Source organism: Nilaparvata lugens, chromosome 11 (genome assembly GCF_014356525.2).
Source record: "Nilaparvata lugens isolate BPH chromosome 11, ASM1435652v1, whole genome shotgun sequence".
Classification (NCBI taxonomy): Eukaryota; Metazoa; Arthropoda; class Insecta; order Hemiptera; family Delphacidae; genus Nilaparvata; species Nilaparvata lugens.
In genome coordinates this window covers 3314667-3335091 of record NC_052514.1, presented here as the reverse complement: position 1 = coordinate 3335091, position 20425 = coordinate 3314667, and the positions used below count along the sequence as shown (strand labels likewise).

General features: G+C 35.1%; 1 protein-coding gene across 3 annotated transcripts in view; it reads left to right on the top strand.

The window, feature by feature from the left end:
• LOC111051782 (calcium uniporter protein, mitochondrial) overlaps positions 1 to 20425 on the top strand; it is a 394346-nt gene that overhangs the window by 359929 nt on the left and 13992 nt on the right. For all 3 annotated transcript variants that reach the window (XM_039437436.1, XM_039437434.1, XM_039437435.1), the window contains 2 exons: positions 14784 to 14966; positions 19206 to 19330. In XM_039437436.1, coding sequence (XP_039293370.1) covers positions 14822 to 14966; positions 19206 to 19330 — 270 coding nt within the window. In that variant the 5' untranslated portion in view covers positions 14784 to 14821. The remainder of the gene's footprint in view (positions 1 to 14783; positions 14967 to 19205; positions 19331 to 20425) is intronic.

The following is a 20425-nucleotide window of genomic DNA, read 5'->3' as shown; positions in this document are numbered from 1 at the left end:
ACTTCCGAAGAAGTAAGAGATGTGACACATTATCAAATGCTTTTCGAAAATCAAACTGCACAAGGACTGTTACCTGTCGCTTGTCCATAGCTAACCGCAAGTCATCAGTGATGCGCACAAGAGCAGTGCTAGTACTGAAGTTGGGGCGAAAACCAGACTGGTACTTCGAAAAGAAACCCAATTCATTCAAGTGAGAATTCACCTGCATGTGCACAATTCTCTCCAGAGCCTTTGAAATCGAACACAAAATATGAATTGCTCTCCAGTCCCCAGGTTCAGTAGGGTTGCGGATTTTAGGGATAGGTCGAACAATAGAGTACTTCCATAAACAAGGGAAAACTCCGTTCTGTAGAGAAAAATTGAAAATATGAGTCAACGAGGGAAGAATAATGGGAAGAAGTTTCTTATAAAACAATATGGGAATGCCATCAATGCCTTTCGAATTTTTGCAGCTTGATAGTATTATGTGAGAAATAGTCGAAGGAATAACATAGGAGAAGTAGAACTGATTTTCTGGTGGGTCATGATTGAATTGAAGGACAGTCTGACTGACAGGATCATCGAACTCGTTAGATGTAGATTGAGAAGATTGTGCAGTAAAAAAATTGTTAAGATCATTGAGAGGAACATTTATATTTGCCTTAGACTTACTGGGATGAGCGCCCAGCCTTCGCACATTTTCCCACAAAGTGGAAGCAGAGTTGCTCTGATTAGATTGCCGATGATAGAATCTAAGCTTTGCATTTCGACAGACTCGATTACGCAAAGTCTTGAATGCATTGTAGTCGGAATTGCAGCTTGTCCTGCTAAAAGTTCTGCGAGCCCTATCACGCTCTCGTCTTGCATTCAATATTTCCGCATCAATCCACGGCTCAGGCTTATGCTTGAACTGAGAAGTCCGCAGAGGAGCATGTCTATCGAAAATCTCATGAATCATACTGTTGAATGTGATGATTATCAACTTGAACAATAGAGTGCCATGGCATATTATAAGCATCAAACAAAAATCTCTCCGAATCAAAATGCTTGAAGCTTCTGTAAGAGAAGGTATAGGGTGCCTGCTGGTTATGGATATATACAGAAGAAGAAGAAGAAGAAGGAGAAAAAGAAGAAGTGCAAGATGATGATGATGATGAAGAACAACAACAACAAGAAAAAGAAGAAGAAGAAGAAGAAGAAGAAGATGATGATGATGATGATGAAGAAGAACAAGATCAAGAAAAATAGGAAGAATCTATATATATAAAAGCGAAATGGCACTCACTGACTGACTGACTGACTGACTCACTGACTTATTGACTCACTCACTCGCAGAACTAAAAATCTACCGGACCAAAAACGTTCAAATTTGGTAGGTATGTTCAGTTTACCCTTTAGAGGCGCACTAAGAACGGATTTGGGAGAAAATCCAAAGATAAGCCCAAAATCTGCGTTTTTCCAGCGTTTTTTTTTTTTGCCTTTTTTCAGCTTTATCGTGAACAAATGAACAAAAAATGTTCAAATTCACTACAGAAGCTCAGCTGGGGTGTAATAATATTGTGTTAGAAGGAATTTGAAACAACGTCTAATATAGCTACGCCCAAAATCTGCGTTTTCCAGCGTTTTTTGCGCTTTCTCAGCTTTATCGAGAACAAATGAACAGAAAATGTTCAAATTCACTACAGAAGCTCAGCTGGGGTGTAATAATGTTGTGTTAGAAGGAATTTGAAGTAACGTCAAACATACGCCCAAAATCTGCGTTTTTCCAGCGTTTTTTGCGCTTTCTCAGCTTTATCGAGAACAAATGAACAAAAAATGTTCAAATTCACTACAGAAGCTCAGCTGGGGTGTAATAATATTGTGTTAGAAGGAATTTGAAGTAACGTCAAATATACGCCCAAAATCTGCGTTTTCCAGCGTTTTTTGCGCTTTCTCAGCTTTATCGAGAACAAATGAACAGAAAATGTTCAAATTCACTGCAGAATCTCAGCTGGGGTGTAATAATGTTGTGTTAGAAGGAATTTGAAGTAACGCCAAAGATACGCCCAAAATCAGCGTTTTTCCAACGTTTTTCTGCGTTTTCTCAGTACTTTGACTTTCTGATGGAATGAAGCATGCTCAAATGAAAAATGCAGTCGAGCGAAGCGAGCCCGCTGATCTCATTTTTGAACGATCCAGTCGGGGGTACAGGGGGCGGAGCCCCTGGCTAGACGGATATTGCGAGCGAAGCGAGCCTGACGGCTAGTTATGTATAAGACGAGAAAAAGAAGATGATCAACTACAAGGGATAGATGAGAAATTATTATGAAGAAAAATAAGATGATGAAGAAGAAGAAGAAGATGAAGATGAAAAAGAAGAAGAAGAAAAAGAAGAAGAAGAGACTAAGAAATAGGCTAGCGAGGGGTTGTTTGCTCGCTATGGATGGTGCAGAAGAGTTTGAGTTTTGGGTTAAGGGTAAGGGAATTTGCCATTAAACCTACTAGACACTCCTCCATTTTGATGCTGAAGATCTCATTAAACAGTCAACATTTGCTTCTAACTTCTACCCCTCTCCTTCTACCCCTCTCCTTTCATTACTCTCGCACACACTCTTTAACTCTCTCTCGCATTCTCTATCTCTCTCTCTCTCTCTCTCTCTCTCTCTCTCTCTCTCTCTCTCTCTCTCTCTCTCCTCTCTCTCTCTCTCTCTCTCTCTCTCTCTCCATAGCACAGCACTCATCATAATCTTGGAGAAGCAGTGTCATCAATTATTTATAAAGTATCCATCCGAACCTAACTCGGTTGGCGCCTCTATATACGCCTACTGTGGGAATATACAGTATAGATAGTGTCTCTTGAAATATATTGTGGATGTGTAGATATGTCCTAGATAGTTTATAGTGATAGATAGAGTTTATATAGAGAGTGTGATAGCGTCTTATATATAGTGAGGTCCACGTTATGAAGGCAGTGGAAAAAGATAGGAGGACAACGTTGCCGATTCTGTGCCTTGCCACTGCCTTCTATAGAGGGTAACTGATACCGCTATATCTGATGTATTATCAACTAATAGTTCTTGTTTAGAATAATCTATTATTTCTCATTTGGCAAGAAAATATTTTTAAAAAATTTGATGATAAACTTCTATAATTGAGATTGATATCGTTAATTAATAATATTTTTACATTGTTAAGAAACGATCTGTCAACCTTGCAGATCTAGAAAGGGATAGCGCTATCTGCTTTGTGGAATGATAGACAAGGATAGCAACACCAATATTAATCAAATACTGCCATTATAACGTGGACCTCACCATAGTTTGTAACACTGTATTAGTGTTGATATGTCCTGACCTAGACTATATACGAGTAGCTTTTAGAACTATGTAGCTGTTATGATATTCACTTCAAACTGTCAGCATTTTTTTTGAATGGGTAGCATTGGTGCTATTAGTAAGGAATGCTGACAGTGTGAAGTTAATCCCACTATGTAGTGTCATGTATCCTATTATCGGATGGGCACCTTCTCGTCGGTCCCCGGCTGAAGTATGACAGTCGTAAGGGCCATTGACGGCTTAAATTATATATTCAGGCGGTGGGACCTTCCCGCAAATGACTCCCCACCAACAAAATCCATACGAATTTTCTTTTCAGTGAATTTATTCTTTTATTTATATAGAAAGAGTATTATAGTTACTAGTTACTAGTATGTAGTTCATGTGAATATTTATATAGAGTTTTTAGTATAAGCATGGTACAGTTTATGTGACGAGATACATACTTATATTTCATGTATAGAGGTCAGAAGATTAATGTGTTATGTGTATCAATGTCTTGAGTGGATAAGAGGTTGCAGTGGACAGATAACCTCAAAATTCATGTGCAAGATGAAGAATGTAAGGATTTTCAACTAAAATACATCTATTAGATTCAATTTTCTAGATATAATCAGTTTAAAATGTGTGCTGGTTTTATTATCAAAGAGAACGCAATGAATCATTCATATTTTTTTTATTTATTTACCGATTCACTAGAAATTTACAAAATAGCACTTATCAACTAATATACATTGGTGTGGCTGGAAAAAGAAGCCTTGAGCTCCAGCCACGAGTTCGAAAATATTCTTTTCGCCACACTGCACAGAAAGCAGCTGTTTTCCAGTCCCTACGTAGATCTGAAAGACCTTGTTTGCAGACGACGTCAGAAAAGGGTTTCTTTTCCGGTCTAGGCCAGAAAGTTGTCTCTTTCCAGCCGCTTATGGCTGGAAACAACGCGCTAATTATTATTAATAAGTCATCCGCTAGATCGGGCGAGTGTCCACTTTCATAATAAGCTGAAGTCGCCATGATTTTAGTTCCAGTTTCGAATCAAACTAATTCGCTTCGCAACCAGTTTTATTCAATTATTTATTGTTGATTAGTGCATTCCGAATTTTCAAAAATGCTTGAAGATGACTGTGGTATTCCAAGTGAAATTTTAAAAGAATCTGAAATCCTGACTGCAAATCTTCTACCACTAAAATCAAGAGATAGGTACGATAGCTTAACGAGTATTCTTTATTTTGTATTCTTTATTTATTTTGTCAGCAATACCTGTAGTGTGGCGAAAAATATCGTTCGCACCACGGGCAAAAATGTTTTTCCAGCTCTCAATCTTTTCTAGTCCTCGGCCTACGGCCTCGGACTTGAAAACCGATTTCGAGCTGGAAAAATCTCATTTTCTGCTCTAGGTGCGAAATATACTATTAAATTATTGGTACATTTGCCGTGATAATATTCTAAAATACAAACCAAAAGATAGTAAACCAAAAAAATAAATAAATAAATAGTAAACCAATATGTATTGAAAATCCAGCTCAATCATAGAGAAAATATAGCATTGGAAGATATCCCACGGTATAGGGCGTTTAAAGCTGCGTTTACACCAAAGTTATCAACAAAATGTTTATTTTTCTGTCCTTATAGATTCCATTTGATTGAACGGAACTTGACAAACACATATGTTCACTATGTTTATGATAAGATATGTTCATTCTAATAGAATCTATAAGGACAGAAAAATAAACATTCTATTGATAACTTTGGTGTAAACACAGCGAAAGTTCCAAATTTCATTGTTAACTGAAGCCGATAGTCCTAGTAGTTGTTTTTGGTGAAGCTATGTGACGCTGGTAGTCTCTCATACTGTGCCAATCTTACACTCTCACCCCAACAACACAGTAACAATAGACAGTAGTCGACAGTTATCGGCTTGAAATTTTCATCATGACCATCTTCACTACAGGGATTAGGTTTATCAATTAACCTTTTCCGGTACCCATCTCTTTCTAGGCCTCCCTACATCTCTTTTTCCAGTAAGGTCGTTTAAACATAAACTACCTATATAATGGGATATCTTCTTATGCTGCCTTTTCTCTATGGTTATAGTTCGAAATAATTGTAGAGTTCAATCAATGTAAATTACATTAAATATGAATAATTATTACATCTACAATAGACGAACACGGTTTCAGTGAATATTATCCAATTGTTTTCAAGTTATATAACTTAAAAGATTGACAAGTCAAATTTCAAATTCAATTTAAAATGTTATTCAATCCGATTCACAATATTTACAGATTATGAGAAAAAAAATCATGCAGCTTCACAATATTAGAGTAATAAGTTATATTATAAAGTACATGAAAAGTCTAATTTATAAAACAATAACTTCAGACAGGAATTCGAACATGCTAGAACAGGACTAATTTGTGAATTTGGATAGAAAAATACTGCTTGCTGAGACTACAAAACTCTACGTCTGCGAACAGGAATGAATATCTGATAATATTTATGAATTTATAGAGAAGTAGAAAAAGAAGGAAGAAAGAAAAATTAGCAACCAATCACTCACACATTCACACTAACCATGCTCACTTTCCTAATCCGGCTCATTTTCCCAATGCTTGACCACCATTATCAGAGTATTTTAACTATGAAACCGCATTGAATAAGGTCTCTAGATAGTCAGGCATAAGACCTCTAAGCCATCCAAGAACGTTTGTTTTAAAAACAAGTCGATTTTGTGTTCTCTTAATTTCAAGAGGAATATTGTTGGAAAACTCAGGGACGAGAAATTCAAACGATATCTGGAAACAAGTGGTATACGATTTAGGAAGTGTTAGTAAATCAGATATCACTCTCCTAGTTTGATTTATTATTAGATAGAGCGAACAATACAATAGTCGGAAAAGAAAAAACAGGCTATTGCCCAAAACTTCTTCAATTTCCTGATTTTGTCACAAATCGTCCAAATATTATGTAGGTTATGTTCACTTCAATTTCAACACCAAATCTTCAATCTGAAACTATGAATCAGAATAAAACAAAGAATTTCAAATTTAGATAGATTGATAATGAAACTTCCGTTAAAACAAAAATTGATATTTGATAACTAGGAACATCCCTGAACAATGCATGACCACAGTTTCCAGACATAACATAAAACATATACAATACCTTGAAAACAAAGATATATCTGAGAGGCAAGCATCTCCATAAGCAAATCCATACACCCCTTTGAGAGGAGGTCAGTGGCTGCTGAATTATCTATCTAGAAAAAATTATTCGGATACTGGATTATCTTCCTACCTGTTTCCGGTTCACTATTACCAAAATCCTTTGTTGAAACAACGCGACGCGAACTTTAACGCGATGCGATAGCAACAGACGCGACCGAGACGCGATCCGATCGCTACTATATCGCGATCACACACGACTTGAACGGCAGTAAGACGCGGCGATTGTCAAAATGAAACTGACCATTCTGATTGTGAAGAGGAGAGAGGAGAGAGACTACGCCTTCTGCTCGCCATGTCCCCTTCCTACGCTTTTCGCGCTTCCCTTGACTGGAAAATGAGAGTAGATGTGCGCTGGGCGAGGCGAGAAGTAGTATGATGAACAATTAGAAGCTGGACAAAGAGGAGAAGAAACCGTATGAAAGAGGAGGAAGATGAAGATGAAGATGAAGATGTTGATGTAGATGTAGATGTAGATGTAGATGTAGATGAAGATGAAGATGAAGATGAAGAAGAAGCAAAGGACGAGGTGGGAGCGAGGAGAAAGAAGAGGAAGATGGAAAAATAGAAAAAAAGAAGTAAAGGAAGAGGAGAAGAAGAATAAGCTCTAGGAGAGGGAGAGAGGTGTAGACGAGGAAGAAGGAGAGGAAAATAGAGAAGAAGTAATATGAGTGAAAGAATCAGAAAGATAAAGAAAAGAGAAGGAAGAGGAGGAAGATGGAACAGTTGAAATATAAGTTGAAGAGAGAAAAGAAGAAGAATATGGAAAATTAGAAATTTTGATTGATTGATTGATTGAGTACTTTATGTAGATTACAATATATACTGGCTTATACACTTATATACAATAGCTTACAATACAGCAGATTTGTAGATGAATCTACAAACTATAAACTAAAAAAATAATTATTCAGCTGTATATGATATGAAAAAAAGCAATTTGTAATAACTATAGATAATAAAATAGATAATATTGTTATGCATCTACATAAATTGGTGGAGCTTTAGACATATCAATGTCCATTCTTCGGAAACAATATTCGAAGTATCCTTCCCACTAACTCTCTACCAAATAGGAGTGAAAGAAATTATTGAGAAAGAAGTAGTAGGAAACGAGAAGTAAAAAGTAAAAAGTGAGAAAGAGAGAAGGAAGAAGAAGAAAAAATCGAAGCTAGTGTGAGTGACGACCTGGATCGTATTTGAAGTGTGACGTATCACCTCGCCTTCCCCCCCATCTTACACACAACAGAATGTGTGTATTATTAAAGTGAGGTTTTAAATAAAAGTATTGTAATTATTCGGCTCAATAGGTCCAGTTCCGAAGGTTGAATACGATATTAACACAAGTTTGACAGGAAGAAAAATTAGCCTAGTTTTACATTTATTCATTGATAAGTAATTAAATTCTACAATCAATTATTAATTGATAATTACAATCGATTACATCTACTGAATATTAAGCCTACTTTTTGACATAATAGATGTTTCAGAGCTTCCTTCGTCATGTGATAAGTGATAAAAACAATGTCATAGTTTAGCCTCGTCAAAATAAAATAGTTCTAAACCTTGTACTATTGATGAAAATTTGAATGTTTTGATGTTGAATCGGTTGTCAAACCTTGGTTTTATGACGACGGTTCATCTGAATCAATTGAGTGTTGAATTTAATGGTCTTTACCATTAAACAGGAAATTGTTTCTCACACAATTTTTGTGCCTTGTTAGAAATTACTGTACTAAAGGTTCGCTTAGAACCTCAGAAGTTTTCAATAAACTTCAATGGATTGTAACAAAAATAATAATTGATTGTTCTTAATTAATTTCCATCAATTCTTGGACTATTATTCTTGCTGAAAATTATGTATTGATATTTTAAACAATATATTACTGTGAGTTATGCATAAACGTTGATAATTTCTATTTGGGATTGCTGTACATTTTTAAAAGTTACAGGTTTGGTCAAACCTTCTCCAATGATGTTTTAGAATTTAGTGAGTAATTGGAACATAATTTCATTGTTTCTGAGAAGAAGAGAAAGAAGAAGAAGAAAAAGAGGAAGAAGTAGAAAAAGAAGAGAAGGGAGATGAAGGAGAGGAAGAAGAAGAGGAAGGGGAAGAGGAGAAAAAGAGAAATTAAAAAAAATGTCTTGTTTCATTTGAATTGTTCCATTCATAGAAAACTTATATCAAGTTTTGGTACAAGCAGGTTCACGTCGATATGTAGATTTCAGTTCACTGTTGATGTTCTACATCAATATCTATTAAATCAGAAGGCAGTGGCAAGGCTGAGAATCGGCAACGCTGTTCTACTATCTTTCTCCACTGCCATCATAACATGGAACTCACTATAGAACAAGATAGGCAACGTATTTGTCTTATTTCAATTGACCGAGCGAAGTGAGGTCTAAAGGTGCGTACAGATATACGCGCCGCGAACATGAGCAATTCACTTTCAATCAGCTGACTATATCTGTACTTTTCCAAAAAGGTGAGATACAGATATAAAAAGCTTGGCATCAGCTGATTAAAAGTTAATTGCTCATGTTCGCCGCGCGTATATCTGTACGCACCTTTAGATTCAAGTCGACAGTTCATCTGAATCAATTGAGTGTTGAATTTAATGGTCTTTACCATTAAACAGGAAATTGGTTATCACACAATTTTTGTGCCTTGTTAGAAATTACTGTACTAAAGGTTCGCTTAGAACCTCAGAAGTTTACAATAAGCCTCAATGGATTGTAACAAAGATAATAATTGATTGTTCTTAATTAATTTCCATCAATTCTTGGACTATTATTCTTGCTGAAAATTATGTATTGATATTTTAAACAATATATTACTGTGAGTTATGCATAAACGTTGATAATTTCTATTTGGGATTGCTGTACATTTTTAAAAGTTACAGGTTTGGTCAAACCTTCTCCAATGATGTTTTAGAATTTAGTGAGTAATTGGAACATAATTTCATTGTTTCTGAGAAGAAGAGAAAGAAGAAGAAGAAAAAGAGGAAGAAGTAGAAAAAGAAGAGAAGGGAGATGAAGGAGAGGAAGAAGAAGAGGAAGGGGAAGAGGAGAAAAAGAGAAATTAAAAAAAAATGTCTTGTTTCATTTGAATGTATTGTTCCATTCATAGAAAACTTATATCAAGTTTTGGTACAAGCAGGTTCGCGTCGATATGTAGATTTCAGTTCACTGTTGATGTTCTACATCAATATCTATTAAATCAGAAGGCAGTGGCAAGGCTGGGAATCGGCAACGCTGTTCTACTATCTTTCTCCACTGCCATCATAATATGGAACTCACTATAGAACAAGATAGGCAACGTATTTGTCTTATTTCAATTGACCGAGCGAAGTGAGGTCTAAAGGTGCCTACAGATATACGCGCCGCGAACATGAGCAATTCACTTTCAATCAGCTGACTATATCTGTACTTTTCCAAAAAGGTGAGATACAGATATAAAAAGCTTGGCATCAGCTGATTAAAAGTTAATTGCTCATGTTCGCGGCGCGTATATCTGTACGCACCTTTAGATTCAAGTCGACAGTTTGGCATTTCTCTCAATGTTTAAATGTTTATATGTTTATATGTTGTGCATTTACGGCGGAATGCGTTAATAGATTTTCATGAAATTTGACAGGTATGTTCCTTTTTAAATTGCGCGTCGACGTATATACAAGGTTTTTGGAAATTATGCATTTCAAAGATAATAAAAAATGAAAAAGCAGCCTCCTTCATACGCCAATATCGGAGTAAAAATCAGACTATAGAATTATTCATCATAAATCAGCTGTTTGGTGGACTATAATACTACCCGTTCAAAAACATCGAATATCTTGAAAATGTATCTTTCTATCAACGTTGTAGACAGTTACAGCCAGACCTGATAACAGCGCTCACACTCACATTCCGGGACGACACGTCACGGTACGATAGGACAGAAAGCTCTATGTTTATTTAGGATTTTTCTAGACATTTTTAATTGATAAATTATTTATCAATTTTTGAGAAAACATAACAACAGGTACTGAGTGCGAGGTCTACTGTTCACAGAGCTACTAGTACTCTTAGGGCCGGTTTCTGAGCTCGGGATTTAGCCAAGTTCTAGACTTCAAACAGCTGGAGTCAGAAAAATGACTTTCCAAAACGGGGCTTAGTTGCAGTTTTTTTGATAATCTTTATTTTATCATTTCTATAATAATTGGAAACTTTTTTCCTTGACGTAATGAAGCATTCCTAAATAATTCAAAATAGCTGAAACTTTACACTATTCTCTCTTCATTTTATTTTGTTTCCAATTTTCTAGTATTTCGAAATTCAATTCAATTCAAATTTATTGATTCTCAAAAAAATATACAACACTTTCAAGACAAAACAAATATATATATATATATTTAAATTTATTAAATTTAATATGTATATTAAATTTAATTTAAACGTGGACAGCGACCACGCCCCGTTTCGGAAAGCCAATTTTCTGACTCCAGCTGTTTGAAGTCTAGAACTTGGCTAAATCCCGAGCTCAGAAACCGGCCCTTAGTGCCGGTTGCACAACAGCTGGTTAAATTTTAACTGTGATTAATTCCACGAGAACCAATTAGAGAAGCCGTCTTTTCAAAAACGCCTTCTCTGATTGGTTCTCATAGAATTAATCACGGTTAAAATTTAACCGGCTGTTGTGCAACCGGGCCTTAGTGTTTCTACAACTGAAGCTTTATCTTATCAACTCAAACCATTGAACAGCTTCTGATATCTACTTCAGCTGTGCCAGCAAAAGTTATTGAAGCTTCAATAATGTTTCACTAGAAAGTTTTCATACCTTTCCTCCAAACCCTGAACGCAACTTGCAACGTTTAATTAGCGTTAATTAAAAAGTGGCGCTCATTTAGTCCGATTGAATCAGATTCAGTGAGATTCACTTCTAACTGACAGTATTCCTCATAATGAAACACCAATGCTTCCCATTTAACCAACACTGACAGTTTAAAGTCAACGAAAACAGTGAAGGAGCCTGTCAGTATTGCTTGTAAATAGCTGCATTGAATCTTATTTGATTAGTTCTGTCAGTTTGGAGTGAATCATCTTGAGTGGGAGTAGTTTTTCCTGCTGAAGCAGTCAGTCAATTGCTTGAGTTATTGGAGCATTGAAGATGTACTGAGTAAGCAGTTACTGACGTTTAGTTTCTCATCCAGCGAATAGGCACAGAACAAATTGGTTGTTATTGTATTGGAAGGGATTTGGATTGGACTAGGCTTAACTTACACTTACGCAACTCAGGTCGAGAAGGGACTCGACTCTAGTGGAGAGCATGTGCTTCCAAATGGTGACACTCAGACCAGTCGATTCTAGTCTCCGCGACCTCACAACTGTGAGACTAAACGTGCGTACAGATATACGCGCCGCGAACATGAGCAATTCACTTTTAATCAGCTGATGCCAAGTTTTTTATATATATATATCTTACCGTTTCTGTAAAAATACAGATATAATCAGCTGATTATATGTGAATTGCTCATGTTCGCGGCGCGTATATCTGTACGCACCTTAAGGCTCAACTCACACTTACGCGACTCAGGTCGAGAAGAGACTCGACTCTAGTCGAGAGCATGTGTTTTCAAATGGGTGACGTCGCAGAGACTATAATCGACTTGTCTGAGTGTCACCATTTGGAAACATGCTCTCGACTAGAGTCGAGTCTCTTCTCGACCTGAGTCGCGTAAGTGTGATTTGAGCCTTAGTCGAGCGTCGACTCGACATGTTGGTCGAGCCTCGACTTTAGTTGCGTATTACCAGAGACAAGAAATATAATTATGCTCATTCTTTATCTATGATAGTACCGTGAATTTTCAATTAAAGTTAGGTTATGTTTTATAAATGTGATGTTTTACCATTTCAGATAAGAAGATAATAAGAATTAGATGAGACGATATATTCATAATAATAATTATAAAATTTGTTACATGCTCAGTAGTGACGAATTTGATCTCATATTTTTAATAATGTGAGGTTTATTTATTTATTTATTTTTTATTTATTTATTTATTTATCTATTTATTTATTTATTTATTTATTTATTCATTTATTGTATAAAATACTATAATCATAATACAATTATGACATTGGAGGAAAAACTAGGCTGAGCCTGTACTATTTCTCTCCAAAAAATTTGATAAAATGTTAATGTTGTCCAAAAGTTAAGGTTATGAAATCTCACACTGCTTCGTTACTTGATTTTCGGTCCAGGAGTGATGATTAGAAATGAAATAGGTTAGAAATGGAGTAGGATGGTAGTGACAATGGTAGAACTGAAGTAGTGACAATGAGCAAGAATGTTGTAAGGTCTAGAGACTGGAGTATCCTAGACTGGAGTCGTACGATTCGAGTCGAGGGAGTGTGAGTTACGCCTAACTCAGCTATTTTTATTCAATGTTTGTATCTGAAGATTGGAGTATTACTCGAAGTGTATGGTGTATCCCAAATTTTGAATAGTTTTTTATTATTTTAGGAAGTTGTGTTGTTTTTTGAGAAGTAAAAGGTGTTCTTTAAATTCTATCTTTCATAAACACATTACTCCTTCTCCTTTTCATCACCTATTTTTTGGACATGTAATCAAAATTTGGGAATGGAATAGTTTTGGGCCAAGCCTGTTGTTCCTTCCCAATCATATTCATATGATTTGTTATTGTATCCACGTATAAATAAATAAATAATTACAATTCAAGAGTGACAATAAACTATATACAATAATGTTGAAGAATTCAAAAGAAAACCATTATACTTCTTCTATTCTTATACTGCTCAAGTTTTCTTATTATCGGCTTCTCTTTTCATAATATTCACTCAATCCTAATTTATCAATCTTCTTTTTCTTCTCCTTGTTTTGTTTTCTTGGCTATTTTCTTCCTCTGGCAGTACACACAGTATTCATGACGTTTTATTTATTCTGTGTTTTCTCATTCTCATCTGTATTTTCTTCTTCTAATCTTTTATTTTATCACCTTTCTCCTCAATTTGTTTTTTCTCCTCCATTTGCTTCTCCTCTGTCTCCTTTACCATTCTCACAATCCTTCAATTTACGCTCTTCAATACTCAGATAAACGAGTAAATTTTGATTCAAATAGGTATTATTAGAGACTAAAATAAAAAAATCTAGAACAGTAACTTACTAATCATTCGAAAAGTATAAATTTAGAATGAAACTATAAATTTTTGAGCTAAAAACTTTACACTTTACAGAAAACTGTAAAGTTTTTTCTTCTCCTTCTCCTCCTTTTCCTCCTCCTTCTTCTTCCCCCTCTTATACTTCTCCTTATCCTTCTCGTTATTCTCCTCCTTCTTCTTCTTCTTCTTCTTCTTCTTCTTCTTCTTCTTCTTCTTCTTCTTCTTCTTCTTCTCCCTCTTCTCTTCCTTCTTCTCCTTCTCCCTCTTTTGGTAGAGAGTTAGTGGGGAGGATATTTTTAATATTCTTTCCGAAGAATGGACATTGATATGTCCAAAGCTCCGCCAATTTATGTAGATGCATAACAATATAATTATCTATAGTTATTATATTACAAATTACTTTTTCATATCATATACAGTTCAATAATTATTTTCTTAGTCTATATTATGTAAATTCATCTATAATTTTGCTGTATTGTAAGCTATTGTATATAAGAAGTGTATAAGCCAGTATATATTGTAATCTACATAAATAAAGTACTCAATCAATCAATCAATCAATCTTCTCCTCCTTCTTCTTCTTTTTTTCTTCTTCTTCTTCTTCTTCTTCTTCTTCTCCTTCCTCCTCCTTCTTCTTCTTCCACTTCTTCTTCTTCTCCCTCTTCTCCTCCTCCTTCTCCTTCTCCCTCTTCTCCTCCTTCTTCTTCTTCTCCTCCTTCTTCTTCTTCTTCTTCTCCTTCTCCTCCTTCTCCTTCTTCTTCCCCTTCTTATTCTTCGCCTTATCCTTCTCGTTATTCTTCTCCTTCTCCTTCTCCTCCTTCCTCTCCTTATCATTCTCCTTATCCTTCTTCTTACCCTTCTCTTGGTAATTCTCCTCCTCCTTATCCTTCTCCTCCTTCTTCTTTTTATTTTCCTTCTTCTTCTTTGTCTGTCTGCTGTCTACTTCTTCTTAAATGGTACTGGAATGTAATACCAGAGACAAACGAATATTACTAGTATTCTTTTCTCTATAGTAATACTTGTAGTTACAATTTATGGTGGATACTTGAAAGTACTCCTCATGACATTTTTTTGGTTTTAATAGTTTTGTTGTTTGTCTTTATGTCGACAGATAGCGTGAGGGTGGAGGTGAGCTGCAGTAACATAGGGATGCCCCAGCTGACCGTGCCTCTGCCGTCGCGACGCGAACGGTGTCGCTTCACGCTGCGACCTGTGTCGCATACGGTCGGCGATCTGCTAGCCATGCTCAGGCACGAGGACAAGGGCATCGACCGTGTAACCGTTACCACCAACGGTAAGTCGCAAGCCACCTGCCACTACTCGATTCCCATATAGATTCCACTATCCACTCATTAGTCCAGTCAACGAATGATTATAGAGGGAAAATTCCACAACCCAACGTTCAGACCTTATTTTTTGACGTATTATTGTTGAGTAATAAGCCCTGAAAGTGCAAAACGTTGGATGAAATAGTATATTTCGCACCTAGAGCAGAAGATGAGATTTTTCCGGCTCGAAATCGATTTTCAAATAAAATTTATTATTAAATTTTCGGTTTTCATTAAATTCTCTCCAATTTGATGTATGATTTTACACTTTTACGAATCTCCCTACACCTTTTGCAGCAGCCTTAGTGTTGAGTGGGAAATCTCCATCTTTGCAACAATAGACCAGTTGACAAAGGAATTTGGAGCAAATGTTTTAATAGTATATTTCGCACCTAGAGCAGAAAATGACATTTTTCCGGCTCGAAATCGGTCTTCAAGTCCGAGGCCGTAGGCCGAGGACTAGAAAAGATTGAGAGCCGGAAAAACATTTTTGCCCGTGGTGCAACGATATTTTTTGCCACACTAAAGGTATTGCTGACAAAATAAATAAAGAATACAAAATAAAGAATACTTGTTATCGTACCTATCTCTTGATTTTAGTGGGTAGAAGATTTGCAGTCAGGATTTCAGATCATTTTCAAATCAAATCAAATCAATTTATTCCTCTTTATAAATACACATTACAAAAAATTATAGAAAGCATTATAGGAAATTTTCTTCACATGGGCTATGATGCCTGTGTGCGAAGAAGAGTCCGAATCACTTAATATATTCATTTTAATTCAGAGGAGGAAACAAGAGGAAAAACTAACTGAAGAGAGAGAGAGCGAGAAAAAATGGAAGAAGGGAAGAGAAGGGGAAAGAAAGAGAGAGTAAAAAGGAGACAGATAGATAGAAAGAGAGAGATAGTAAAAAGAAAGTACAGAATAGAAAAGTTTTAAAATTTCACTTGGAATATCACGGGCGTCGTCATCTTCAAGCACTTTTGGAAATTCGGAATGCGCTAATCAACAATAGATAATTGAATAATAATGGTTGCGAAGCGAATGCTGAAATTAGTTTGATACGAAATCCGAACTGAAATAATGGCGACTTAAGATGAAGAAAGTTGACACTCGCCCGATCTAGTGGATGACTTATTAACTACGGACCTCCATGTTAGCGGCTGGAAAAAGTATTCTTTCCGGCCTAGGCCGGAAAGAAACCTGTTTCTTATGTCAGACGAGAGGCGTCTGCAAACAAGGTCTTTCAGATCTATGTAGGGACTGGAAAACAGCAGCTTTCTGTGCAGTGTGGCGAAAAACTGTTGTTACAAAGGTTTCACACTTTCAAAAGCAGATATCTTGAAAACTAATGGATATATCAAAACAAAACTTGTAAGAAGTTCATCAGAAAGTAAAGTTTTATTATTTATTTATTCATTTCAAATACTGTAGGTCCACATGAGAAAAGACTCACAGACAATTTTATGAGGTTTATCTTTTAACTCGGATTTTCTTTTGTCTGTCTGTATATAGGCTAACGCGATTACGGCCAAACGCGTTGATAGAATTCAATGAGATTTGGCAGGAATGTTCCTTTTTCAACTGCGCGTCGATGTATACATAAGGTTTTTTTGAAATTTTACATTTTAAGGATAATATGAAAAGAAAAGGAATTCATCCATACTCTGATATCACTATATATCATCTACTTTGAATATAGGATAAATCAGACTATAGATCAATCAATCAGCTGACAAGTGGATTATTCATTGCATGCATTACACAGATTAAAAACTGTTATTTGTTTTCTCCAAGATCAAAAACTCACTTATGTAGATAAACTCAGTTCACGTTTGAATTTGTATCCCATATGCCGTAGCTATGTGTCTGTCTATGTTTTTTATGTGTCTGGCCTTGTCTATTTCTATAAGGTAGGGTTTCAATATTTTTTATGATGCGTGCCCATCAGTATCAATATTCTCACATTTGAAAAACGAATTTAATAGGTGATTGAAAATAAAATAAGAAATGATTGAATTAACTGAATAATGCTGAAGAAATTATAATTGACCGAGCGAAGTGAGGTCTAAGATTCAAGTCGACGGTTTGGCATTTCTCTTAATGTTCAAATGTTAATATGTTGCACATTTACGGCGAAACGCGGTAATAGATTTCAATGAAATTTGACAGGTATGTTCCTTTTTTAATTGCGCGTCGACGTATATACAAGGTTTTTAGAAATTTTGCATTTCAAGGATAATAAAAAAGGAAAAAGGAGCCTCCTTCATACGCCAGTATTAGAGTAAAAATCAGACTATAGAATTATTCATCATATTCATCAGCTGACAAATGATTACACAGATGTTTGGAGAAGCCAGACTATTGCTGTATTTCCTTAAGGTCTATAGTTTCAATCAGGTACTTGTGGATGAGAATACTGCGTGAGGTCTACTGTTCACAGAACTACTAGTATTCTTGATTGAAAAAATTAATTTTAAAACAGTTGAGAAATATTTTTATCAGATCGGATGATTATCACGGAACTGGATAAATTATCATATGGGATACAAATTCAAACGTGAACTGAGTTTATCTACATAAGTGAGTTTTTGATCTTGGAGGAAACACATAACAGTTTTTAAGAGTGAATTTATGATTCAACTGAATCAACTAAAACAGGTGAAATCAGATACTTGTGGATGAGAAAACTGCGTGAGGTCTACTGTTCACAGAACTACTAGTAATAGTGAAACTTTGAATATGACAAGATCACTAAAATGGTAATGATATGGGAAATTATTTGGATATTGTTTGTTATGTTATTATGTCTTGTTGCTGAGTAAGTTAGATGTTCATCCAATAATAAACTATTCAAGGTACAGGACATTAAGCTATATTCTTGTATCAGAATTATTAATTGATTGATCGAAATTATCTCATAGTTTGATTAGGTTTCACTTTTTTGTCAACAGTGTTTTTACTCTGTTGAAGCAAACACATTAACAGTTTGACACTCTTAAGTTCAGACATTCTGTTTCAAAGTAAATATTCAATCACACCCACATTTTTGGTTGAGAAATGTGGAATGCATCACACTCCTGAGTATGAGCTTTATCTGCATGCCAACCTGTGACGCTGATAAAGCTCCTCAACAATCAGCTGAAAAATCAGCCTATGTAGCTGATGAAGCTTTAAACAATCAGCGAATCAGCCTCAACAATCAGACTGTAAGGTTGATGAAGCTCCTTTCAAGAAGTAAAATGCATTCCATATTTCTCAGTCGAAAAATTAAGTGTATTTTGTTTTGAAACGAAGTTTCTTAACTTCAACCGAGCTATTAAAAAGTGCCTTAACATGGAAAACAACACCAGTTCTTATCCTTAGTCAAAATGAAGAGTTGTTTGGTTGCTGGAAACCCTACGGGCTCAGAAGGATCCAAGATAGTTTTCATCTCTAATGATATTTATTTATTGAGAATACATTACATGAAAAAAGTACAACTCGAAAAGGTTTACAGCTAAACGCCAAAACGAACCTCATTTACACAAAAAGTATGACACAAATGATTTAGAAATAATATTATTTAAGAACTTAAAATTAAAAAACTAAATAAAGAAAACATAAATTAGTTACTTAGAGATAAAACTGTTTTAGAAATAAGAACTTGATATTGAAAATTAAGATAAACTTGACTAAGAAAACAGAAAAAATTGCTTAAAAGAAGATAAGATAGTTAGTAAAAAGTTTATTATAAGAATACATTTTAATAAGAACTACATTTTTTTATATTTTTTAATAAGAACTATATTTTGAAAATTGAAAAAAAATTAATGAATAAAACGAAAAAATTTGATAAAAAAAAGAACGAAGGAAAAATGAAAGGAAGAATATATTGAAGGTCTGCAAAATAATGTGACAGTTGAAATTGAAGAGCTTGCATAGATTCAAAACACAATTTGCGTAAATTATCACCAAATGGGTCAAGAATCGGTCAAGAATGGTTTAAACTATTGTACAGGCGCATTGTTCATTGAAGGAAACAATTTGTATGTTGCACTGTTCTAGATCTTTCTATTGCAAATAACATGTTTAAACGTGGTCTGTTCAATGGGACAAAGAAATACATGTATTGATTGATAGATTGACTGATTAATTGATTGATTGTTTGATAGGTTGATTGATTTATAAATTGGTTGATTGATTGATGTTATTTGTTTGCAGACGGCGTGAGAATAGCGTCCTCAAGCTCCATAGAGTCGCTACTAATGGACGATTTCAAACTAACCATTAATGACGTAGAATATAATGTAGATGTTCCTGATAGAAATATGCTCAATATGACTAAGGTAACTAAATATTAATTATTATCATTGAAAATGTTATTCGCTCATGCTACACTAATATTGACTAGATTAGACCATATCTCAGCTATAGTGAGGTCCACGTTATAATGGCAGTGAAGAAAAAATTTAATCTAAACATAACCTATTTTTGGACAATTTCTATCCAAATTTGGGAAAGGAACAGTTTTGGGCTTCAAGCCTGTTGTCCCCCCCCCCCAATCATTCATAGTTGAGAATTATATTGTATCTATCAATGTATAAATGAATAAAGAAGGATTGGAGAACAGATTTGCCGATTCTCTGCTTTGCCACTGCCTTCTATGGAAGATAGCTGATACTGGTATATCTGATGTGATATCAGCTTTTCGTTCTTGTTGAAAATAATCAATTATATTTTATTTGTCAAGGAAAAATAACTCAATAATTATTTAATGATGCATTTTCATAATTTAGATTAAATAATAATATTTCTACATTGTTGAAAAATGAGCTGTTAACGTTGCGGAGCTAGATGAGGATAGCGCTATCTGCTTTGTCGAAAGATAGACAAGGATAGCACCACCAATGTCAATCAAATACCGCCATTAAAACTAGGGCTTCACTATAACAAGAAATTGCAAATTCTTCAATAAAAGTCCAACATTTTCACCGTGAAGATGTAAAAAGTACTCACTTCTTAACCCTTCTACTACCAAGAGGGTAATTGGACTACCCCAACCCACATTTTTTGTAGATAATGTCGACGTATTTCATTGAAACCTTGATTACTTGTTAAAAACATATCACTTTAGTTGTTTAATCTCATAAAATAATTTCATTCCTCTTATTTTTTTAATTATTAGCGGATTTATCCTTGGGTTAACTCTATTACCCCGCTTGGTATTCCATGTCATGCAATTTTTTTGTATATTTCATCCATTATCGAAATACATAAGATATATGTATCTTTAAAACCATTTTAAAACTTAAAACCATCTTTGTATGTATATGAAGTTGTAATGCATGTGAAAACGAGTGGTGTGATCCAGAATTCAGATGTTCATGAGTATAATACGCGAAACAGAGCAGATTATCATATAATGGGTCACAATAGTAGGT